This window comes from Centruroides sculpturatus, unplaced genomic scaffold (genome assembly GCF_000671375.1).
Source record: "Centruroides sculpturatus isolate CEXI.00-Female unplaced genomic scaffold, Cexi_2.0 scaffold2560, whole genome shotgun sequence".
Classification (NCBI taxonomy): Eukaryota; Metazoa; Arthropoda; class Arachnida; order Scorpiones; family Buthidae; genus Centruroides; species Centruroides sculpturatus.
Window position 1 is genome coordinate 1 of NW_019386648.1, and position 26,640 is coordinate 26,640.

Here is a 26,640-nt window from a genome sequence, read left to right on the forward strand (position 1 = left end):
ATCCAAATTTTTACATTTTTGGACTCTGGACCTTAAACAACATCAAGAAATGCAAAAAAAAAAGTACAGATTTTTTTCTCTATATATGGATGTTAGTGTACGTGGGCACGATTTTGTTCATCCTCTTTGAAGCTTAATAACTCCTGTGCTTTTTATTGAAAATTTCTGAAATTTTGCATGGTGATTTGTTTATTAGGGATATTGTTTATTAGATGCTATTAAATTTTGGTGATTAAAGGTCAAGGGGTAGGAATAAAGGGGGTTGTTGTGTGTATCTCCAGTAGGATCAGACTTAATGATGATTTTACTCATTATTAGCATTTACAATTTTTTATAAAACCCATCCCTACCTTCAAAATTAAGCTTTTTGCCATTTTATAATAGTTATTGATAAAAATACAAAAAGGTTTTTAGTAAAACATGATAACAGATGGTACCACCAAATGTTGCTGGGAAATTAAGCAACTTGTTGCTGGATTTATTTTCTTAGGTGGTAGAAATTACAGTTCTTAGTTTTATCATTAACATAAAATCATAGTTTCTACCAGTAAGTTTTTCCATTGCTTACTACTAGTAATGAACTGCAATTCTGATAAAAAATGTGAAAGAAATTCGAATTAATGATGAGAATTTTGTTTTCTTAAAAAAAAGGAAATAATAATAATAAATTATATAAAATACAGTCACAAAATAAAATTTTCACAACATTAGTTTGATGAACAAGAGTAATATTCTTTGAATAATTTTATCAATAACAGTATAGTTGGAATTACAGTTGTTAAATGAGAAGTGATTGTATCTATGGTCTTTAAATTCAAAAGACAGATGAAGTTTCTCATTATAAATATATATTTTATACAAAATGTATTTTATGAATAATTATTTTCTTGGAAAATTGTCTTTAAAGATGATTAAAATGATTCTTGATGTTTTTATTAACAATAAATTCCTTCAATTTATAAAAAGTTTATATATATTTATACATCATAACTGATTTCATTTCTTATTTGACTTTCCCAAAACATATCAAGATGTGCAAATTTCAGTAATTTGTCAATGGTGCATGAATTATGGGACATCATATATAATTCTTATCTAAAGTAAAAAAGTTTAAGAAAAACTTTTGATTTAAAAAAGTTTTTTCTATCAAATTTTTATCATTACATTTTAATTTTTGTGTCCTATAATCTTTTAGTCCTTCAGTGTTATAATACAATGAGTTCCATTACTCTTTGAAATAGCAACTCAAAGATTTTTGTTTCTTTCATATTATTAAAAAACTGATATTTCTCACTATTTGAGTTTATTTTATATTATGAGAAAATTTTATTTATATGATTAATTGGAAGAATTATTTTTAATATTAATTCATACTAAAAGGTTTCCAAATGTATTTATTTTATTTTTTTTGTTGTTTAAAAATGACATTGCTGGTGTATTTATCTGTTGTACTGTAATAATGTTTGTAAGATTTTTATTATTGTATTTTATTTTTTATGAAAATTTAATTTGATGAATTAATAATGATACCAAAGTATAGCAGATAGGTAATTTTGTTTTATTATTTGCCATTCTTCGATTAATTGTATTTAATTTGTTTTTGTTATATGAAAGGTTTTATTTATAATTTTTCAAAATCAAAAAAATTGTGTTCTATTTACCTGCATTTGTAATTGTTTTGAGAGAGAAACATTAATATATTTGTTGGTATTGTATTTTCTTTATTACTTTATACTCTATTATTTCACTTTTTGGTATGATTATGCTATTAATATTTCTTCTTATAGTGTCAGTTACTATTTATATTTAATTTATATATATATAAATTATTATATATATATATAAATTAAATATAAATATATAATATATATATATATATATCAGAGTAAAGTTTGGAAATTGGACTGCTAGGGGATTTGGATCATCCAGGATTTTCTGAATTCTCAGGAGGTAACTTATAAGATTCAAATTTAAGGAGAAATGAAGAAAAAGAAAAAAAAAACAATTAAATTATGATAGTATTTTTATTATTTCATTGTAAAACCACTACCATGACTACTTAGTATGAATTTATTCTGAAAATTATATTCAGAAAAGAAATAATGTTCTGTTAGATGAAAATTTATGTAGAGAATATGATGATTGTTTATGTTGTTGAAAATTGGCACACAACAATTAGGCTCTCTTTGTTTTAGAAATTTAGAGTAATCATAATGAATGTAATCTAATACTATAATATTTTATTTACTTGATTTACTGATTAAGGAATTTGCCACAATACATTGTTATTGTCTCTGCATTTTCCAAATACATTTGCAAATAACAAACTGCAAAATTCATAAAAGTATACATTTTAAAAAGTGAGATTTCTGGTTTGATTTGATAGGATAAGGCAATGCAACATAAAGTGAATCTGTCAAGGAGAGACCTGCCAGGAGATCTTTCTGTGAAAAATTGGTGCTTAGATTCTCAAATCACACCTGAATTCAAAATTTCCAGCAAATAAAAGTAAAAAATACACCTTGAACGTTTTCGGCCCGTTTTCGGCTTATTTAGATGTTAGACATGCAATGAAAATCCAGAAAAATCTGTATCGCTAGCTCATTGGCCAGGTCAAACCTAGATCAACTACTAATGTATAGTTTTTAAACATGATCAGAAGATGATTTTACAATAATGAAAGAGATGATAACAGATTATTTTTCAGTAGTTTTATCCATTGAGCTACTTGTGGGCATGTATTTCTGGAGTATTGATTTTCAAACTTTTACTGTGTTAAAGTGTTGGGTAAGTACATAAAAGAAATATATAATATTTGGGTTACTTTTCTATAATAGATTAATTTCTCAAACTTGTGACAAAACTTATTATTAAAATCACATCTATGATTTCTGAATGCAACAAATTCATTCATTATGAGTCTTGTTTTATTTTTAAACCTCAAGTACTTGTTAAATCTTATGAATTATATCTAAGAATTAAAAAAATATATATTAATCTAGAAATATTAATCTTTAAATGTTTTTTGTATGTGCTGGCATTTTTATGTAAACTAATATTTAATTATGAATGGTGATGCCAAATTTTGATAGATTATAAATAAAGAATATTCACATGCTATTTATTGCTTTGAAATTTTATTTTCTAAATTCAAAATATAGTACTTTACTCTTGAAAAATTTTTGTCTCTAGCATTTTAAGTTTAATTCAAATATAAATTATAAACTATCATATTTCAATTAAATCTATCACAGACAAGTCTGTCCAAGAGGGATCACCATTTATTTTGCATTCCAGACTACACATACACATTAATGGTGACAGGCCTTCCTTATCATATTTCCATATCCTATTTCATTTAAAAAGTTTGGCTTTTGGCCTGGATAGATAGCCCATCTCTGACCAGTACCAGAATATGAAAATATCAACATTCAATATCAGATTTATTTATCAAAATTTTTAATATTTTTTGATGGAACTTCTTTTCATTTTAAAAGGGCTATTATAGGTGTATATAGTTGCCTTACAGTCCTTAATTCTAATTTATCATTAATTGTCTACTTGGACACAACTTATTATTAGAACATTAATTTTTTCTATTACAGGAAAAATTACTACAGGTGATATAATAAAGAAATTTTGTTTTTTCTGATTCAGATTTCATCTTTGTGTCAATATCCAAAAACACCAGTTATAAGGTCCTAATAATAAGTTGTGTCCAAGTAGACAGTTAATGATAAATAAGCTATTAAAGGTGGTTTGGCTTTTCCTGTGTATATAGTATACAGGAGGTCCTTGTTTAATGAGTATTCATTATTCAAGTCCCCATAGTTAAATGGTCAAAAAATTGTGGAACATCACTTAAAAATTCCCTGCACTTACGAGGTTTCCCTGCCAGATGGTAACTTCCTCTTGCATTATGTAATCTACACATGCATTGATACATATCACCATATACAGGATGCATTATTGTGCATGTGTTTGTCAATTTGGTTCCATTTTGACTGGTTTTTCTGTTTCTTTATCTGATTTTCTTATCAAAATTATGTCTATTAATAGAGTGTAGCAAAACTGATGATAGAGTTCCTAAAAGGAAATGTGCCTCTTACAGTCTAGAATATAACAGCAGAGTATATTATACATTATAATATAAGTATACAATTGACTAAATTGAAGATAGTGATGAGGACTTTAATAAAATTTCCAGTGAAAATGTTCATTAATGGTTTACATGACCCATTTGCAAAGTGTATCAAAATCATTAATTATTTTCTTAAAAATGAACCAGTTTATGAACAGGTAGAAAAATTTGTGCATGGGATAAAAGACTCATTATCTTGTTATAAAACAATATTAAATGGAAAGATAAACTGCAGGAAACAAGCATACTTTACATTCATTTTTTCTATATCGAAACTCAGAAGTCAGTGAAAATGATCAAAATGGAAGCTATAATATTTATTATTATTATAATTGAATATCAGAAGTTATTTATAAATAACTTCTGATATTCAATTATAATAATAATAAATATTTTACATATGTGTACATAGGGATAATAAAGATTTCTTTCATGTTTTCCATTTGGTTTTGCTTTATTGGAGTCCCAATTATACATTTTTATATTTTCTATGAATTTATGATCTCTGCTTTTTGTAGATTAGTGGTAACTTTTTGGTCCTAGTTAACCATGTTAAATGAGGACCCCCTGTAGTTATATACACTATTTTACTATGCAGGATAATGCACTGCATTCTCAATTTTATATGAATATGAATATACGTATCCATATTTATTATTATCATAAATCTATTATCATATTTAATTGTAATAATTATAAACTTTATGAATTACATGAAATTAAAATATCACTTATACAATGTATTCAAGTAGTTTACATATTTTGACTAATTTTTTTAATAAATATTTTACTTTTAACTTTACCGAAATGTGATTTAAAAATGTATGCCTTTTTATAGTTAATCCAATAGTTATTGAACATGGTACATTCTCTTGGTCAAAAGATGAATCTGCAATACTGAAAGAGATAAATATCAACATTCCAGAAGGATCTCTAGTAGCTGTAGTTGGGCAGGTTGGTTCCGGAAAATCATCTTTGCTCTCTGCCATGTTGGGTGATATGGATAAATTAGAAGGAAGAGTTAATATAAAAGTATGTGCATTCAATTTAAATTTTAAAATTAAACAATGTATTAGAAATTTAATATTTAAAACTTGTTATTTAGGGAAATATTGCATATGTAGCACAGCAAGCATGGATTCAGAATGCCACATTGAGAGATAATATACTATTCCATCATGCTATGAATCATGAGAAATATAATCAAGTAATCAAAGCATGTGCCCTGGAAACTGATTTGACTGTTCTTCCTGGAGGAGATATGACTGAAATAGGAGAAAGAGTTGAGTAGAATAAACTTTCTAATTTATAATTTGTTTTTGAAATAATCATATTTTGTAGAAATAAAATACAATCTTACTGATCTAAATTATTTATTATACAGTGAAAAGTTTTGATTAGGGGGGAATATATATATCCCCCTATTATATGTATAGAAAAGGAAAATAAAAAAACTGTAACAAATATATATAAAGTAGAAGTTTGTTAACCCTATTCAGCTTTGATCAGAATGATGCATATTATCAAAAATGTACATTACCAGATGTTTTAGTTTTTTCTTTTGCAAAATTTTATGAGTTGTAAGTGTAAGGTCTCCACATCCATTCATTGGTCATCTTATGATAACAGTCAAGTGACATTGGCTCAAGTGGTTGCCAATCTATGATTCTGCAGTTCAGTTTTATTAATGTATCTCTTTTAGAAGGTTTGGATTCAGGTGGAAGGTAATAGCTCAACAGGTTAACCAAGAAAATGATTTCTTAAGTGACATGGAGTAAATACAGTTAGTAGCATATGTAGTTACATGTGGTTATCAGGTTACTGGTTTGTGGAGAGAGTGAGTGAGTTACAGTTGAATAGCTAAATACCTTCTTATATACAGTTGAATAGCTAAATACCTTTTTATAAAATATGATTCCACTTCTGCTCAAAATGGTTAGCTGTTTTTTCCCCCTAAGCATTTCCTTAGCTCTCATTCTTCTGAATTTTTAGTTCTACTCCCATGTTGAATGTTGGTAGACTGACCACCCAGTAGGCTCTGAACTCTGTCAGAAGACTGTGCTCTCTAACAATAGTCTAATCTCTGTGTTAGAATTTCCAAATTCTTCCTGTATGAACCTCAGTATGTCCAATCATTTGGACAGTTAGTCCATTTTCACTAGTCAGGTTTCAGACAGAAATATATCTTATAATGAGTTTATAAACATAGTTGTTGGAAAAATGATGTCATGAATGTACTATGCTATTTTTTTATGACAATAATGACAGCACTGGATCTCACATCTGCAATCTGAACATTCAGATACTGCTGTAAATTTTGTATCAGTATGCAATGTTGTATGCTTTTGATTTTTTATGCACTTTCGTTAATCAATTTGAAAATGATACAGTACTTGACCATAGTGTGTTAAGATTGATTGAAAAACCTTTATTACTTCAAAAATGTTAATGAATATTTTTATTTCATACAATAAAATTTTNCTACAACTTTAGAACGATTAATTAAATTTGATTAAAAAAATCCCATTAAAAAACAATTAAGTGTTAATCGCGTGTCATTAAAGGTTGATTAAAATCGCGATAAAATTTTTTTGTGTGGGTAAAAATTTTTGAAAAAATTTTGATTAAAGGTAATTCTATAGACATTAATATCAACAAGACGAGAGTAAGAGATGTTTCTTACCCCCCTTTTTGGTTGCATGTGACATGTGGTTACAGCAATAAATCGCCTCGTTCGTAGTCAAACGCGACATTTAATATAAACAGTATTTAGATTGTTGATCAGTTTACAGAAATTATTGTCAGCTGAATGTTAATTTATGGATGAGAGCCATCAAACCTTTAGAAATTTATATTATAAAATCATATCTTCTAGACACTGATATCAATAAATTAAACAAACTTCTCTGTGCCAGTGGTCCATACTAGCTAGATCCAGACATCAACACATGAACAGGTGTGCGTATAAATCATTAATGATGTCATAGCTCTCACCCCCTCAAAAATAGTATAAAGAGGGCTTGGACGCAGTCCAAAGGCAGACACCTCCAGGGCGGACATCGACTGCCACATATACTAACACATCCCACTACCCCATTCATCACTACCTCGCCATAACTGCCATGACGATCCAGGAATGTTTTTACCAACAACCCATATTACAGATCGGGAACTTAGAGGCATTTTTTTTAGATATCTATTTGTATACTCTCTCTCTGAGAAGTCTCTCTCCTAGAGGTCTCTCTCTCATTTCCTAATTTAACTTAGAGAATAGAGATTAGATGTTCCATATGAAAGACGAATCATTGTCGTGACGTAGAATAGAATTTTTGTAGCTCTTCACCTTTGCCTTTGATATGTAGAATTTTATAGTTGTTTATTAAATGTGTTATTCTTGTTCAACCTGTGTATTTATTTGGGAACCTGTCAACTTACCCATTAACCTCCCCACTCATTTCACTTTGCCCTCCTATAAAGACATCCTCTGACAGAGCTGTCGGTAAGTGGGGACAACTAACCCCCTCGGTTCTCACAGTTGTATGACAAAAGTGTCGAGTATCTTTCAATATTTCTGGTCCATCATGGAGCATGTCACAGGCTCACTAGGACTAGCTTCTTTGAAGAAGAATGGGCCAAGAATGAATGTGGCTGTGAATCCATACTAGATTGTAACTTCAGTATACAAATGCAATGATATCTGATGGAAGACATGAGGTTTTTCATGGCTCAAATATAATAGTTATAGTTATTGACTGTTCCTTGAGGTGAAAATGTCTTGTTGTTCCATAGGATTTTTCATGGCTAAGATACATTTACTTCTAATCTGGCAAAGAAGGGGAATGCAAAGATCAGTTAGATTTTCCTATTACCAGTAAGCAACTGCAAGTTGCAGCTAATCTTGTACAGATAACAATGCACCAATTTTTTCAGTGCACTGTGCCACATGATACATTCACATGTAGTATCATAGCAATTAAAACATCATTCATTGTTCAACAATAGTTGTGGTAGAGTCTTCTGTGACTTTTGAAGTGATAGGTTTGCACCATTGACAGGTTGAACTCCCAGATGTCTAGTTTCCTTGAAATAAGAGAACATTCCCAAACACCACAACAATGCTGTTATTTCATAAAATAGCTTTACAAGAACTGTACATTTTGACCTGTCAAAATGTCAAGAACTGTACATTTTGACAGGTACATTTGTACCTGTCAAAATGTGGAATGATCAAATATAGTGTAGTTAGTTTTATATCCAGAATTTGAGAGCAACATACAGTGCAAAGGTACAGTACAGTACATACAGCACATTTATACTTATTTAAAGGAAATTGCTTTTTCATTGCTTGCAGTATCAAGTGCACCATAGTGATGAGTTTTGGTATATCTTTTTTATAGAAATGTTTTCTGCATATCCTAAAATGTCAGCCGCATACCAAATTTAATTGTGTTTGAACTGCTAAGTACATTTCTAGATAGAATTGAATAGGGTTACTTTAATTGTGATTGTCCAGTATATCTACTTTTTTATGTAGTTTTGAAGTATACATTAGTATACTTACCTTTTGTGTATTTTATAAGTAGTAACCAATAAAAAGAAAATAGGACAATATTTATTAGGAATGATTTCAAAATAAATTTTTATAACAAAAAACAAGCTACTGTTTGTAATTTAAATTTTATCATCAAACTAGCTTATAATTATTCAAATATCTTTGAACCAAAAATGTTTCAATATATTTGAAACTTTGACATTAGTTATCATTACTTATCAATTAAATAATAAATAGTGATTAATTGAATATTATAACGTGGAAAGAATTCAAATAATGGAAATGTGGAGAAATTAAAATTTATATATGAAATAAATTTTTCAAGGCCAGTTTTAATGAATTGTTAGTTTTGTTGATGGTCAGGATATGATAATTGTCATGTTAATAACATGTAAATTGAATTTACATGACTAAAATAAGATTATTACTAAATTAGATAACTAAAATAATTATATGCATTTAAAATGAGTAGCTTGACTATGCAATGTTTTACTTTGTTTATATGCAACAGTGTTATTTTCTACCATTTTGCTAAAAAAGATTGGAACTAAATATGACAATTTTACTATTTTGATTTATTTGTTTCATTTTTTAAAATGTACAATATGGAAATATTTATATTATATTAATTAAAATAGTATTCCTATACAGTTTAAAATATTATTAAATAACTTTCAAATTAGAAGTCATTATTAAATAAACCTATCCATAATGTTTTCTAAACTAATTAAATGAATGAGACAGAATTTCAGCATCTTGCTGGATGGCTTAACTGTTACAGTTCATCGTATCTTTACCCATATAAAGAAGTACGTCTTTAGTTAATGTTATATAGAGCATAAAATAATAGCGAGGTTGAGGCTGAAGTTAAAAACATGAAAATGTGTAGTCGAACGTTCAGCACTGCTTTCCTGTAAGCCTAGAAGTTTGGCAATGGTGTTTGGATAGTCAGTGGAATCTGCAAAGCATATGCGAAGCAGGTTAATTAAAAGAGGAGTACCTCAAGCCAGTAGCATTTAATGCTACAGGTCAGAGGGAGTGCTCCACTAAATGTAATGTAAAATGTAGTCAGTGGAATCATGCTCAACATTCCAAACACCATTGTCAAACTTCTAGGCTTACAGGAAAGCTGTGCTGAACATACGATGTACACGTTTTTGCATTTAAAAACGTCAGCCTCAGTGGCCAAAGTTTTTAAACGCGAATTTTTAAACCTTCCTATTGAGAATTTGGCTGAATCCATGATGGGACATGTCAAAAAGACCTCCTTTGTACCAAAGAGTTTAAAACGAAAGTTAATTCTTAACATCTTTAATAAGCAACATATGTATTTTATTGTGGTTTGTTAAGCTAGCCATGTAAATGATAAATTTCAAAAAAATTTATCATTTACATGTTATGTGTTTGAATAATGAAAAACAAACAAAACTATTCCAGAAATCTATACTAATATTATGAAGAGGTAATGTTTGTAAGTTTGTATGCAAGGGCTAATCTCCGAAACTACTCATCTGATTTCAAAAATTCTTTCACCAATATTTAGAATGGAACTTCAGGATGGACATAGGCTGTATATTACTCCATTAAACATTCATGTAAATTAAAAGATATCATCTACAGTTAAGGCTTTTATGTCCAACAGATGGCGCTAGGAGTACAACACCCTAAGTTTGCTTTTCTGTGAGGATGAACTAAAGCAGATCATCTTCTGTCTATCTATATAAATAAAAGTGTAATGTTCATTTGTTCCTACTAATTCCTTTAAAATTTTGACACAACGCTGCATTCGAATACGCACGTGTTTTTATATAATATACGTGTCGAAATTTCCCCCACTGGGGGGAGATGGACAGGATTAAGCCTTACCATAAAGAACTATGCTTCTATTTATACTATTTTAGATGCAGTTTTTTGCATTTTAATAGGATATGCCAACAGAATATACACTAAAAAGGGATTTTTCGATATTCCCCCCGTGGGGGAGAGGGACAGGATTAAGGCTTACTGTGAAGAACTTGGCTTCTATTATACTATTTTAGATGCGGTTTTTTGCATTCTGATTGCGTTTTAATAGGGTATATCAAGAGAATGTACACTAAAAAGGGATTTTTCGAAAAATTCCCCCCATTGGAGGACGTGTTATACATTTATAATAGATACATTTTGAGCCACAACAACGCGTCGCTCTGCTAGTAAATATATAAATCAATAGATTACCAAAATTGTTTTTAGTTCTTAATAAATTAAAGTTAATTTACAATCTTTTACATTAAAAATTATTTACAGTATAATGTCACAAAAACTATATTATATAACTACAAAATTTATTATAATATAATAAATTTGAAATACAAGTTTCTCAAAATACACATTGTTACATTCAAATAAATAATGCAATAAATAAATAAAATAAACTAAATACAATGTATTTCTACATACATTATAAAAATTAAATATAACATGATAAAAAATTATGATTTGAGAAGTAACTTATTCTTTTGATAGAAACTTCATTACATCTCAGTTATAAAGTTTAAGTAATATATGAAATTTATGTATTATGATGATATGAAATGATTTGAGGCTGAATTGAGTGCAGAATTTAATTCTTTTTTCTTTAGATTTTACTGGATATTCTATAATTCATGTACTATAGGAGGAAAATCAAGTTCCAAAGTCTACCTAAGTCTAACCTTGTTCCTAAGTCTAACCTTGCATGTCTTGGTCTTGATTTGGGTGAGTCAAATATCTACTGTAGGAAAATGATTTTTTTTATATTAGAAATTATACTTTAATATACAGCAGTTATATTTTTGAAATTATTGATTATTTAATTTAATTTCAATAATTTCTTTTATATATAAATTAGTTAAATGAAAATTAATGTTATGAAAGTGGAATATATTGTGATTAATGTGAGAACAATAATTATAATCACTTCTTGTTTAACTCTGATTTATTTATAAGATAGGGGTTCTTAAATAATAATGAGATAGATAGGGCTTACATCCATTAGCAAATACAATATAATAATACAGTGTTAAAAGATATATGTTGAAAATAATTTGATGCACTCAACTGTTATTTTTAGTGAATAGAAGAAATAAATAATGTCAAGTAAGTTATAAATGTTTATAATTTATTTTTAATTATTTATTATTTTCCTGGCTTTTATATATAACAGAGGGTAATATGGCAGTAAATAAAAAAATGACCCATCCAAATTTTTACATTTTTGGACTCTGGACCTTAAACAACATCAAGAAATGCAAAAAAAAAAGTACAGATTTTTTTCTCTATATATGGATGTTAGTGTACGTGGGCACGATTTTGTTCATCCTCTTTGAAGCTTAATAACTCCTGTGCTTTTTATTGAAAATTTCTGAAATTTTGCATGGTGATTTGTTTATTAGGGATATTGTTTATTAGATGCTATTAAATTTTGGTGATTAAAGGTCAAGGGGTAGGAATAAAGGGGGTTGTTGTGTGTATCTCCAGTAGGATCAGACTTAATGATGATTTTACTCATTATTAGCATTTACAATTTTTTATAAAACCCATCCCTACCTTCAAAATTAAGCTTTTTGCCATTTTATAATAGTTATTGATAAAAATACAAAAAGGTTTTTAGTAAAACATGATAACAGATGGTACCACCAAATGTTGCTGGGAAATTAAGCAACTTGTTGCTGGATTTATTTTCTTAGGTGGTAGAAATTACAGTTCTTAGTTTTATCATTAACATAAAATCATAGTTTCTACCAGTAAGTTTTTCCATTGCTTACTACTAGTAATGAACTGCAATTCTGATAAAAAATGTGAAAGAAATTCGAATTAATGATGAGAATTTTGTTTTCTTAAAAAAAAGGAAATAATAATAATAAATTATATAAAATACAGTCACAAAATAAAATTTTCACAACATTAGTTTGATGAACAAGAGTAATATTCTTTGAATAATTTTATCAATAACAGTATAGTTGGAATTACAGTTGTTAAATGAGAAGTGATTGTATCTATGGTCTTTAAATTCAAAAGACAGATGAAGTTTCTCATTATAAATATATATTTTATACAAAATGTATTTTATGAATAATTATTTTCTTGGAAAATTGTCTTTAAAGATGATTAAAATGATTCTTGATGTTTTTATTAACAATAAATTCCTTCAATTTATAAAAAGTTTATATATATTTATACATCATAACTGATTTCATTTCTTATTTGACTTTCCCAAAACATATCAAGATGTGCAAATTTCAGTAATTTGTCAATGGTGCATGAATTATGGGACATCATATATAATTCTTATCTAAAGTAAAAAAGTTTAAGAAAAACTTTTGATTTAAAAAAGTTTTTTCTATCAAATTTTTATCATTACATTTTAATTTTTGTCTCCTATAATCTTTTAGTCCTTCAGTGTTATAATACAATGAGTTCCATTACTCTTTGAAATAGCAACTCAAAGATTTTTGTTTCTTTCATATTATTAAAAAACTGATATTTCTCACTATTTGAGTTTATTTTATATTATGAGAAAATTTTATTTATATGATTAATTGGAAGAATTATTTTTAATATTAATTCATACTAAAAGGTTTCCAAATGTATTTATTTTATTTTTTTTGTTGTTTAAAAATGACATTGCTGGTGTATTTATCTGTTGTACTGTAATAATGTTTGTAAGATTTTTATTATTGTATTTTATTTTTTATGAAAATTTAATTTGATGAATTAATAATGATACCAAAGTATAGCAGATAGGTAATTTTGTTTTATTATTTGCCATTCTTCGATTAATTGTATTTAATTTGTTTTTGTTATATGAAAGGTTTTATTTATAATTTTTCAAAATCAAAAAAATTGTGTTCTATTTACCTGCATTTGTAATTGTTTTGAGAGAGAAACATTAATATATTTGTTGGTATTGTATTTTCTTTATTACTTTATACTCTATTATTTCACTTTTTGGTATGATTATGCTATTAATATTTCTTCTTATAGTGTCAGTTACTATTTATATTTAATTTATATATATATAAATTATTATATATATATATAAATTAAATATAAATATATAATATATATATATATATATCAGAGTAAAGTTTGGAAATTGGACTGCTAGGGGATTTGGATCATCCAGGATTTTCTGAATTCTCAGGAGGTAACTTATAAGATTCAAATTTAAGGAGAAATGAAGAAAAAGAAAAAAAAAACAATTAAATTATGATAGTATTTTTATTATTTCATTGTAAAACCACTACCATGACTACTTAGTATGAATTTATTCTGAAAATTATATTCAGAAAAGAAATAATGTTCTGTTAGATGAAAATTTATGTAGAGAATATGATGATTGTTTATGTTGTTGAAAATTGGCACACAACAATTAGGCTCTCTTTGTTTTAGAAATTTAGAGTAATCATAATGAATGTAATCTAATACTATAATATTTTATTTACTTGATTTACTGATTAAGGAATTTGCCACAATACATTGTTATTGTCTCTGCATTTTCCAAATACATTTGCAAATAACAAACTGCAAAATTCATAAAAGTATACATTTTAAAAAGTGAGATTTCTGGTTTGATTTGATAGGATAAGGCAATGCAACATAAAGTGAATCTGTCAAGGAGAGACCTGCCAGGAGATCTTTCTGTGAAAAATTGGTGCTTAGATTCTCAAATCACACCTGAATTCAAAATTTCCAGCAAATAAAAGTAAAAAATACACCTTGAACGTTTTCGGCCCGTTTTCGGCTTATTTAGATGTTAGACATGCAATGAAAATCCAGAAAAATCTGTATCGCTAGCTCATTGGCCAGGTCAAACCTAGATCAACTACTAATGTATAGTTTTTAAACATGATCAGAAGATGATTTTACAATAATGAAAGAGATGATAACAGATTATTTTTCAGTAGTTTTATCCATTGAGCTACTTGTGGGCATGTATTTCTGGAGTATTGATTTTCAAACTTTTACTGTGTTAAAGTGTTGGGTAAGTACATAAAAGAAATATATAATATTTGGGTTACTTTTCTATAATAGATTAATTTCTCAAACTTGTGACAAAACTTATTATTAAAATCACATCTATGATTTCTGAATGCAACAAATTCATTCATTATGAGTCTTGTTTTATTTTTAAACCTCAAGTACTTGTTAAATCTTATGAATTATATCTAAGAATTAAAAAAATATATATTAATCTAGAAATATTAATCTTTAAATGTTTTTTGTATGTGCTGGCATTTTTATGTAAACTAATATTTAATTATGAATGGTGATGCCAAATTTTGATAGATTATAAATAAAGAATATTCACATGCTATTTATTGCTTTGAAATTTTATTTTCTAAATTCAAAATATAGTACTTTACTCTTGAAAAATTTTTGTCTCTAGCATTTTAAGTTTAATTCAAATATAAATTATAAACTATCATATTTCAATTAAATCTATCACAGACAAGTCTGTCCAAGAGGGATCACCATTTATTTTGCATTCCAGACTACACATACACATTAATGGTGACAGGCCTTCCTTATCATATTTCCATATCCTATTTCATTTAAAAAGTTTGGCTTTTGGCCTGGATAGATAGCCCATCTCTGACCAGTACCAGAATATGAAAATATCAACATTCAATATCAGATTTATTTATCAAAATTTTTAATATTTTTTGATGGAACTTCTTTTCATTTTAAAAGGGCTATTATAGGTGTATATAGTTGCCTTACAGTCCTTAATTCTAATTTATCATTAATTGTCTACTTGGACACAACTTATTATTAGAACATTAATTTTTTCTATTACAGGAAAAATTACTACAGGTGATATAATAAAGAAATTTTGTTTTTTCTGATTCAGATTTCATCTTTGTGTCAATATCCAAAAACACCAGTTATAAGGTCCTAATAATAAGTTGTGTCCAAGTAGACAGTTAATGATAAATAAGCTATTAAAGGTTGTTTGGCTTTTCCTGTGTATATAGTATACAGGAGGTCCTTGTTTAATGAGTATTCATTATTCAAGTCCCCATAGTTAAATGGTCAAAAAATTGTGGAACATCACTTAAAAATTCCCTGCACTTACGAGGTTTCCCTGCCAGATGGTAACTTCCTCTTGCATTATGTAATCTACACATGCATTGATACATATCACCATATACAGGATGCATTATTGTGCATGTGTTTGTCAATTTGGTTCCATTTTGACTGGTTTTTCTGTTTCTTTATCTGATTTTCTTATCAAAATTATGTCTATTAATAGAGTGTAGCAAAACTGATGATAGAGTTCCTAAAAGGAAATGTGCCTCTTACAGTCTAGAATATAACAGCAGAGTATATTATACATTATAATATAAGTATACAATTGACTAAATTGAAGATAGTGATGAGGACTTTAATAAAATTTCCAGTGAAAATGTTCATTAATGGTTTACATGACCCATTTGCAAAGTGTATCAAAATCATTAATTATTTTCTTAAAAATGAACCAGTTTATGAACAGGTAGAAAAATTTGTGCATGGGATAAAAGACTCATTATCTTGTTATAAAACAATATTAAATGGAAAGATAAACTGCAGGAAACAAGCATACTTTACATTCATTTTTTCTATATCGAAACTCAGAAGTCAGTGAAAATGATCAAAATGGAAGCTATAATATTTATTATTATTATAATTGAATATCAGAAGTTATTTATAAATAACTTCTGATATTCAATTATAATAATAATAAATATTTTACATATGTGTACATAGGGATAATAAAGATTTCTTTCATGTTTTCCATTTGGTTTTGCTTTATTGGAGTCCCAATTATACATTTTTATATTTTCTATGAATTTATGATCTCTGCTTTTTGTAGATTAGTGGTAACTTTTTGGTCCTAGTTAACCATGTTAAATGAGGACCCCCTGTAGTTATATACACTATTTTACTATGCAGGATAATGCACTGCATTCTCAATTTTATATGAATATGAATATACGTATCCATATTTATTATTATCATAAATCTATTATCATATTTAATTGTAATAATTATAAACTTTATGAATTACATGAAATTAAAATATCACTTATACAATGTATTCAAGTAGTTTACATATTTTGACTAATTTTTTTAATAAATATTTTACTTTTAACTTTACCGAAATGTGATTTAAAAATGTATGCCTTTTTATAGTTAATCCAATAGTTATTGAACATGGTACATTCTCTTGGTCAAAAGATGAATCTGCAATACTGAAAGAGATAAATATCAACATTCCAGAAGGATCTCTAGTAGCTGTAGTTGGGCAGGTTGGTTCCGGAAAATCATCTTTGCTCTCTGCCATGTTGGGTGATATGGATAAATTAGAAGGAAGAGTTAATATAAAAGTATGTGCATTCAATTTAAATTTTAAAATTAAACAATGTATTAGAAATTTAATATTTAAAACTTGTTATTTAGGGAAATATTGCATATGTAGCACAGCAAGCATGGATTCAGAATGCCACATTGAGAGATAATATACTATTCCATCATGCTATGAATCATGAGAAATATAATCAAGTAANGAAGATTGAAACTATGAATGATCCCAATCTGATCCTGAATTTGTTACTAAATTTTTTTTGCTTCATAAATATCAAACCATACTTTGGACATAAATTATTTATTAATAAAAACAGATTGTTACACAAGGATTTTTAAATTATTTGATTTATTATGTAAGAATTTTATGAACGAAATGTTAAAATATATTCTAGATAACTGCCACATTAAATTGGTTAGTGAGGATGAGTTCTGAGTTGGAAACCAACATAGTTTCTGTGGAGAGAATGGCAGAATATACACTAGCAGAGAAAGAGGTAATATATATTTGAAAAATGATTATTAAATATTAGAGAATTATTTATTTTTTTATGCTGTTTTTTTAGGCAGAATGGGAAATAGAAAATAGTCGACCTCCTCTGTCCTGGCCAACCAATGGCGAAGTGGTATTTGATCGATATTCCACGCGATATCGACAAGGATTAAATTTGGTTTTAAAGGGTATTAGTTGTGAAATAAAGTCTGGAGAAAAGGTGAAATACTTTCATTAAAGCAATTTTATATAATTTTATAATTTTTTTATTAATTCTTTATAATACTTTTAACTTCTATAAAACAACTTGTAATACATGTAGAAGTAAAGGTTTTGTCTCTTATACTAAAGCTATTAAAAGAGAAGGGGAGAACTTTTGCTGTGTCTTGATAGGTGCTTTTTAACTTAGCAATTTATTTGTTTATTATAGTGATAAATTTATTTGAGATTTTATAATAATATAAACAAATTAAATTAGAATTTTTCATTTTAAAACTCTAGTTTAGTTAATTTTTGAATTGAAATTACTTATTATAACATATTAGTCTGTTGTTCAGTATTTATTATTTCTGTATTCATTGCATTACAGTATTACCAAATTAATTACTAAATAAATGGTAAGAGCAGCATACCATATTCTTCAACAACAGTTTATATATTAAAATTTTCAGTCATCTGCTCTTTTGCGATAGATATTTTTGAAATATTTATTTTAATTAATAAATTTATTTTCACTTTAATTTTTTAAAATATTAATTAACTGTTTAACAAAGCAAGTAAACTGTGCTAATTTACCATATATCTCGGCAGATAAGACGACCTTCAGATAAGACAAGTATATTTTCGTTGAAGTTTTATAGTTTTAGCATATATCTGTCCTATAAGATGACCCCCAAAACTATCAACGGCCTATGAATTTAGTTTAGAACAGTGATCATCATCTGAATAATAATACTGTATAGTAGCGTATATGGAATTATGTTCTATTTATAATTTTTTGAATGAATAAATTTTATTTTCTTGCATCTGGCAGCACTGCCTTGCAATTGTTGCAAACATTGGCACTGATTTGGCATTCGAGTAATGACCTTGACTATTCACAAAAACATTGTATGGGTTCTTCTATTTGTGCACATACCCTACTCCCTTCTAGTAAATAATTATGGTTTGTTTGTCTTTTTATAATGGTTTTAATTTATACAAATTTCAATCTAATTTTTTTGTATCTGTCCTATAAGATGACCCCTGATTTTGGGGGCCTTTTTTTATGATTCAACTATTGTCTTATCTGCAGAGATATATGGTATTTTTATTTTAGAATGTTTTCTAATTACTTTGGTTCTGAATTTAGTTCAACTTAATACAGTGGAATCTGGTTACTTTAAATCAGTTGAGGGAAAAAAATTTGGACTTTGAGTTAAAAAGTATTGAATGATAGAGGTTTGGTTAAAGATCAAAATTTTGTGCATTAATTTATCTGTGACCCATAATAAACTGTTCATACAATATTTTCATGGGTCTTTTTTAACTTAGAATCAGTGTGTTAATGTAAACCTTTTCATGTTCAGAAACTCAACACTTAATTGAATTGAATAGTTCAATAAGTTACTGAAAAATAGTTGATCCATTCACTTAAGTGTTTAGTAAGGAGTTTTTTAATTGAAATCTTTTGTGTCTAGAATTGATTTGATTTTTATTTTTTTATCACAAATGTACCACTCATTACAATTGTTATATTTTTAAAATTATGATGTAAAGGTTAAAATTTTTACATAGAGTTAGACTATAATCATTTTGTAAAATTAATTTATCAAAAATCCATTTATTTATGATGTCAGCTATTCTGAGAAATCCATCAGCAAAAACAAAAAATATATGTATATATTTTTGTTTTATTTGATTGCTGATGGATTTCTCAGACTAACTGACATCATATATATAAGTAGGTTTGAATGGCAGTTACAGTATCTGTCACACATGTGGTCTGGAAGCCACCACCTCACCTGCTGTCACATGACACAATGTTTATTTTTAGTTGTATTTGGTTCCCATGCTTTGTAGAAAGTTTCTGGTTATTTATTTTCTAGATTAATGTTAATTATTTTATTTAAATTAAAATTCTGGAGAGTTTGTGAAAATACTGTGTCAAAACCCCATTTGAGTTACACAGTTCGATGAATTCAAGTTAACCAGGTTCTACTGTATTAAAATTTAATTAAAGATTTTCATATATAGATTTATATGAAAATAAACTTTCCTACAATGAAAATATTGCTGTGAGCAGAGTTATAATCATTTTTTAGCATGAGTTTAGGTTAATATTTTATTCAACATGTGGAAGTAAATAAAAAAAATTATAAAATATGTTTGTTTGAATAAATTTGTAGCATTTTTGCTTTGTTAGATTTGTTTGGATTTAACATATCTGTATATTTAAGTAAGTAATATCACTTAAATATACAGATATGTTAAATCCAAAAATTGTCACTAATAATTATTTTTTAAACTTCACATTTTATGCAAAATACATATCATTAACCCTATATTAATCTTAAAAACTCTAAAATAAAATTCCAAAATTATTTTAAAATTTACTTAATATCATCATCAAAATGCTACAAATTTATTCAAACATAGATGCATGTATGAAAATGTCAACAATAAAGTTAACATTCCTGAATATTTAGGTTGGAATTGTTGGTAGAACTGGTGCTGGAAAATCATCCTTGACACTCTCTCTTTTCCGAATCATTGAAGGAGCATCAGGTTCGATTATTATTGATGGCGTGGACATATCCAAAATTGGACTTCACGACTTGCGATCAAAACTCACCATCATTCCACAAGTAAATTAAGTTTTATTGAATATTTTTTGGAAAAAATAGTCCTATGCTTATAACACTGAACTTCTCTAAGGATCCTGTATTATTTTCTGGCACGCTGCGGATGAATCTGGATCCATTCAATAAATATTCAGACGAGGAAGTGTGGATTGCTCTGGAACATTCTCATTTAAAAATTTACGTCAGCTCATTAGAAAGTGGTCTTGAACATATGATTTCGGAAGGAGGCGAAAACCTCAGGTGAGTAATGATGTACATAATAAAAATTTTGATATTATATTTATTTTATGTTAAATTTTTAGTGTGGGCCAAAGACAGTTAGTATGCCTAGCTCGTGCTCTACTCAGGAAAACTAAGGTATTGATTCTAGATGAAGCTACGGCAGCTATTGATTTAGAAACAGATGCTTTAATACAGACTACCATAAGAACAGAATTTGCAGGTTGTACAATACTCACAATTGCTCATCGTTTAAATACCATTATGGATTATGACAGGTAAAGGAAATCTTAAGCATTTTGATTTTATTTTTTGAGATTGATGTAACATAAATATTTTCAATAGAGTTTTAGTGCTGGACAAGGGAATCATCAAGGAATTTGATAGTCCAGAAAATCTTCTTCAGAACAAAGAATCTTTATTCTATGGGATGGCAAAGGATGCCAGACTAGTGTAGTTTAGATTGTGATAATTCAAGGTCAAAAGAACCATGAAATTACTGTATGTAATCAATCAATGCAAGTGCCTGTGATTTGTAATTTAGTAAATATTTTCATAGTTTAAACTCATTAATAAATCATGTTATTCATTTCATTTTAATGTATCTATTATTTAAAGTGTTACACATTTCAACTTTAGTTTTCTTTAACATTTTCTCAATAATATAAAATTGATTTACAAATTCATATTTTATTGTATGCTTTTATAAAACAAGGGTAAAAATCTATATTTATGGACATATTAAAAACATATGTCCTTACTCAACATTGTGATTTTGACAAAACCAAATAATAAAATTAAACTGAAATTTATTATTTAATTTTCTACCAAAAAATGTATGTAATTGTTTTCTGAAAACCAAAGCACAACTGACCAATAATTTTTTCATCTTGTCCTTATTAAAGAATAACTTAAATTTTCAACCATCTGATATAAATTTTACGCTAGCAAAAATAATTGTGACATCAAAATGCTGGGCTGCAATTTTTAATCATATATTTTAAATTAAAAATATCTTTTGCTTTCGATCTCATATTAGTAGTCTTGCCCATGTATGCCATACTTTTCCTGATAACAACAGTGTCATGCCAGTCATCTACGTAACTCTGTTCTGGGAAAAATTTTTGAATTGAAATCACAACTTGGAAGTTTGTATATAGTTAATCAGGGCCTCCTGCCCATAAGCTTTCCATATCCAATCTCGGCTTTCACCTAACATTGTCCTAAAGATTAAGGATAGATGGAATTTATAGATCTATGTTTTCAAATTACAGCCCAAGTAGAAATAAGTTCTCTTTAGTCAGATTCTAACTTCCAATTTTGATAATATTCAACATAATTGATATGACTTTTTCTGAAAGTTAATGAATACCTAAGTTTGTAACATTTCATTCATTTCTGATAAAAATGCCAAAAAGTCTTTAGAATGAATATATTTTTGTTAAATTAACTATTTTGAGTTTTAACTCAAATCTTTAGTTAAAGCTATATGTTTGTACATTTTACATTAATAAATTTTTTATAAAATTGTTATATTTACATACATTCATTGCAGTATATTTCCACAATTTAATTCCAAAACACTTAAAAAATTAATAATTTGAATAATTCATTACTAAATTGAATTAATCATTTATCTGAGCCTTAATTTAAAAATCTTGCATAAATTCTAGTTCTTTTATTCATTGTTAATTAATTTTTTCAATGAATAGTATTAAGATTGTTGTTTAATTATCACAAGGCATTTCCATTCTAACAAATTTTATTATCTACCTTGTGTTCCATGTTCAAGAACATTTAAAGTATTTTACATTTCAAAAGCCTTTGATTTTAAATTAGTAAATTCAGTAGTAGATTATTACACACACAGTTAAACAGCTTATTTCATAAAATATTTGCATGTGTTTTAAATGATAACATTGGCTTTTCCTTAATATTCTTTATATATCAAAAGCATAGCAAAAATAATTCATAATTTATTCTGCATCATAAATCTGTAAATTTTCCACATCTCAATTATTTGCTTTTTGGATGCTAATATCTTAAGCCTCCTTCCATAATGTCTCTTGCAAAACAAATTTTTCAATCTTTTTATAAAAGTTGCCAAGTTTTGTTTCATACAGAATTGGCTGATTCCTATTTTTATTTTCTTGTTTATCATTCTTGAAACTTTTTTTTATACAATGTACAAGTTTCAAGAATGATAAAAATTTACAATGAACATTTACTTCAAAACTTAAAGGATTTATTTAATAAATGAATAAATCAAATATCACACTACATTATATAATAAAGGTTATAACATTTAATTATAATTTTTTGGAATTACAGTCACGTAAGTGTAAATAACAACTTTCTTCAATCTGTAAAGGCTTAAGATCTAATCTGATAATTAAATGCATAAAATTGTGCTTTATACCATATTCAAATTCTAAAATTAACACAATTTTTTATTATGCATAGGATATGAACTAAAGATGTAACATGTCGAAATAAGTATTATGGCATGTTACTAAACAATTTTAAAGATAAGTATTAGTAAAAATATCAGTTATAAAAGAAATCCTTTACCCCCCTTTTATTTATCTCATTTTATTTTTTATCAAAAATTAACAATCCATCATTTGATATTTAATAAATGTTGAATATTAAATTTCTATGCACAATTTTGATAGAGATCAATTAATTAAATGGATTCAATGCTTCTGCCATTACAGCACTGTAGCCAAAATCATAGCATTATTATGATCAAATTACAAATATACATGGACTACATTTAAGAACATGGCAACATCATTTGATATTAGGAGGATAGAGTTCATTCGTCTTTGGTAGGATTTTCTGCACTTTTTTCGGCAGCTTTTGCATCCGGTATCCAGAGTCCAGAATCGACGCACCTTTTCATGTGGTATCGTGCTTCTTCTTCAGGCATTTGAGCGATAACTTCTTGTAACATGCCTATGTCTCTCTTTTCAAAGCATTCTTTCATTTTCTGAAAACATAACAATTATTTTTAAATAAGAAAATTATTTTAATGTGTAATATCTGAAACACACAATAATTTAAAGAAATGCAAGACAAAATTTTAAGCAGTTTCTGAATAAGTTTTATCATAATCCAGCATTATGGATGCCTAGTTAATATTTATGTAATATTCCAAGGAAAAGTGAAGAATAAAAAATTTGAGGAAGAGAAAAGAATATTTAAATATAAAAGAAACAATAGTTCTCTTTTCTTTTTTTCCTACATTTTTTCCATCTAGTGTGAGGAATACAAAATTTATTATCTTTATAAACATAATTTTTTAATTTAAATTTATTAAAATTATCTTACAAGATCCTTCAGATTCAGCCAGTTTTAATTCAGTTATAATATCAGTTCCCTTGATAGTCATGTATATCATGTACCATAATAAGTATTATATGACAAAATTAATGTTGAATGACCAGTATGTTCAACATAATACTAATCATTCAACATGATGCCTAGAAATCAGAAGTTACAAATAAATATTTTGATTACATTACCTCTGGTAATGATTCAAAAACTTCAACAGGATCCAATCCACCAGGTCCTAATTTCTTCTCTCTCTCTTCCTAAATCAAAATATATCAGTTAATTTTCACATTAATGAGATGTTATAAAATTTCCATTCTTTCTTAGTAAAACAATTAATTCTTACTTCTTCGATTTCCTTTGCAATTTTCTGAATACATGCTTCGGCCCGATCTTTTACTCTTTGCTTAAATGCTTGTAGTTCATCATCAAAAGCGTCTTTGTACTGTTGGTCAGCCAGTTGGATTCTTAAATTTTTTAAGGCAAGTATTTGTTTTAATTAAGTTTAAATAATTTTTTTATATTTTAAAATATATCAGCTAATTTTAAAATGAATGTAATATAAAATTTGCATGCTTACCGACTAAAAAACGAAGACACACAAGCTCTAGGATCGGTATCCAACTGTTTGGCCAATTCTAATATATATTGCATACATATACATTGATGGGCAACATGCTCCATCAATTGATGTTTCTAAAAATATAATTAAATTATACTTAATAATAAACTAAAATTACTTAAGTAATAAAAAGTTGTAATTTTCATACTTGTTCAACTTCTAAGTTAATACACCACATGACTAAATAATTTGCTGTTTCTTCACAAGCAAGGAAAGGATGATCTTGAAGAAATCGTTTGCTGTCATCATATTTACGGAGCATTCCAAACTTTTTCAGTAAAGATTCATTCTCTTCTATAAATTTTTTCTACCAAATATAAAATAATAGTCAAACTATCAACAATTTATTAAATAAATATATTGAAATTATATTTACTTGTCTTGCTTCTCTTTCTTCCTCAGTTAGTTCTTCTTTTACTCTTTGAGTATTTTTGTTTAAAACCTTTAACAGAAAATTTCTGTAAATTTATTGTTTTTTTATGTATATAAGTGTTTTAGTATTAATATAAAGTATTTTGAATTTTTAAGTAAATCAAGTAAATTGACTATAATAATTGTTATTTATTTGGTTTTTTTTAAGTGATTAACAGAAACTTCATAAATGAAGTTTCTGTTAATCACTTAAAATATCTGCTCATCATATTTACGGAGCATTCCAAACTTTTTCAGTAAAGATTCATTCTCTTCTATAAATTTTTTCTACCAAATATAAAATAATAGTCAACAGAAACTTCATAAATGAATAACAGAAACTTCATAAGTGAATAACAGAAACTTCATAAATGAAGTTTCTGTTAATCACTTAAAAAAATAAAATTAAAATAAATATTATGTAGATTTAAATTAGTAATACAAAGAAACTTCATAAATGAAGTTTCTTTGTATTACTAATTTAAATCTAGATAATATTTATTTTCATTTGCATATATAAACTGAATTCCTATATCCTAGTATTGTTATTAATAGCCATCATATTTTCTGGAATAAAGACACAGGGTGATATTTTTGTCACCATGTCATAAAGTTTGAGGAAGACTGTTTGAGGAATTAAGTTATGAAGATCATAACTTAATTCCTCAAACAGTCTTCAGTATACAACAGGTAATCTCTACATTGTCAAACTCTAATTAAACAATAACATATTTACTCAACATATTTTTACTATAGCTATGTAGCTTTTGCATGTATTTGTGCTGGATATTTTAATTGTAAATGTCTTCTTTTAAACTCCTCTTACTTCCTAATAATTAAAGGCATGCATTCTAATTATATTTTTTAAAATAAGAATATAGTAAAAATCTTTTGAGGCAGAGTGCAAAAAGCACAGGATGGCTTAAATATACAAACTCCCATTCCAGCATAGAATATTTAATCTTATATGCTGAAAATATAGAAACTGCAAAGAACAGTTAATGATTTAATTATATTTTTCAAATATCTTATTATATTTTATTTTTCAAAAACACTTATGAGATTGAAGAAAGTTAAATGATAAAGGAAACATATGAATTATATAAAACTGATTATTATTGAAAAAAAAATAAAGTTGTTTAGTTATTAATAATAATAATAATAATAATAATAATATTAACTTTGGCTGAAAAATAATTCAAAACATAGCAAATGTCAAATATAAAAATATTATATGGCATATCATTTCCTATGGTTTGAGTTTGTGATCTTTTTCAACATAACAATTAAAATTTAAGTTATATAAAATAAAATAAATTTTTGCTTTGAAAACAGCAATATAACAGTTATTTCAACAACTAGCAGACCCCGCCACGTGTTGTTGTGGCTCAAAATATATCTATTATAAATGTATAACACTTCTCCCGTGGGGGGATTTTTCGAAAAATCCCTTAGTATACATTTTCTTGACGTACCTTAAAATGCAAAAAACCACATCTGAAATAGTATAATAGAAGCCAAGTTCTTCACGGTAAGCCTTAATCCTGTCCCTCTCCCCCACGGGGGGATATCGAAAAATCCCTTTGTAGTGTATATTCTGTTGACATATCCTATTAAAATGCAAAAATCTGCATCTAAAATAGTATAAATAGAAGC

The 26,640-nt window shown here is 27.1% G+C and overlaps 4 protein-coding genes across 4 annotated transcripts; 3 read left to right on the forward strand and 1 right to left on the reverse strand.

The window, feature by feature from the left end:
* Positions 1-4,979: 4,979 nt before the first annotated feature.
* On the forward strand, positions 4,980-6,548 carry LOC111615483 (multidrug resistance-associated protein 1-like; the record flags this gene model as incomplete). Its single annotated transcript, XM_023356889.1, has 2 exons — positions 4,980-5,173; positions 5,247-6,548. Coding segments are annotated over 2 exons (380 nt in total), but the record flags the coding sequence as incomplete, so codon positions are not given.
* Positions 6,549-11,317: 4,769 nt separating this feature from the next.
* LOC111615484 (multidrug resistance-associated protein 1-like) lies at positions 11,318-17,399 on the forward strand. Its single transcript, XM_023356890.1, has 3 exons — positions 11,318-11,429; positions 16,890-17,083; positions 17,157-17,399. The coding sequence occupies exons 1-3, from the start codon at positions 11,339-11,341 to the stop codon at positions 17,397-17,399; spliced, it is 528 nt and encodes a 175-aa protein (XP_023212658.1). The 5' UTR covers positions 11,318-11,338.
* LOC111615481 (multidrug resistance-associated protein 1-like) lies at positions 17,304-21,273 on the forward strand. Its single transcript, XM_023356887.1, has 6 exons — positions 17,304-17,557; positions 17,627-17,773; positions 20,241-20,399; positions 20,470-20,636; positions 20,699-20,893; positions 20,961-21,273. The coding sequence occupies exons 1-6, from the start codon at positions 17,486-17,488 to the stop codon at positions 21,070-21,072; spliced, it is 852 nt and encodes a 283-aa protein (XP_023212655.1). The 5' UTR covers positions 17,304-17,485; the 3' UTR covers positions 21,073-21,273.
* Positions 21,274-22,359: 1,086 nt separating this feature from the next.
* On the reverse strand, positions 22,360-25,019 carry LOC111615482 (hsp90 co-chaperone Cdc37-like). The gene is made up of 6 exons (XM_023356888.1): positions 24,950-25,019; positions 24,722-24,880; positions 24,532-24,647; positions 24,298-24,418; positions 24,143-24,211; positions 22,360-23,607 (listed from the first exon to the last, which is right to left on the reverse strand). Exons 2-6 carry the CDS (start codon positions 24,833-24,835, stop codon positions 23,434-23,436), a joined length of 594 nt encoding a protein of 197 aa, XP_023212656.1. The 5' UTR covers positions 24,836-24,880; positions 24,950-25,019; the 3' UTR covers positions 22,360-23,433.
* Between the last annotated feature and the right edge of the window lie 1,621 nt (positions 25,020-26,640).

Bases quoted from the DNA above. Each gene is read 5' to 3' on its own strand.
- LOC111615481 (XM_023356887.1), top strand. From the start codon at position 17,486: ATGAGTTCTGAGTTGGAAACCAACATAGTTTCTGTGGAGAGAATGGCA. The intron at 20,400-20,469 runs GTAAATTAAGTT...AACTTCTCTAAG, and splicing joins AACTCACCATCATTCCACAA to GATCCTGTATTATTTTCTGG. The intron at 20,637-20,698 runs GTGAGTAATGAT...TTAAATTTTTAG, and splicing joins GAAGGAGGCGAAAACCTCAG to TGTGGGCCAAAGACAGTTAG.
- LOC111615482 (XM_023356888.1), bottom strand. From the start codon at position 24,835: ATGCTCCGTAAATATGATGACAGCAAACGATTTCTTCAAGATCATCCT. The intron at 24,212-24,297 runs GTAAGAATTAAT...ATTTTGATTTAG, and splicing joins TTGCAAAGGAAATCGAAGAA to GAAGAGAGAGAGAAGAAATT. The intron at 23,608-24,142 runs GTAATGTAATCA...TTATGTTTTCAG, and splicing joins TTTTTGAATCATTACCAGAG to AAAATGAAAGAATGCTTTGA.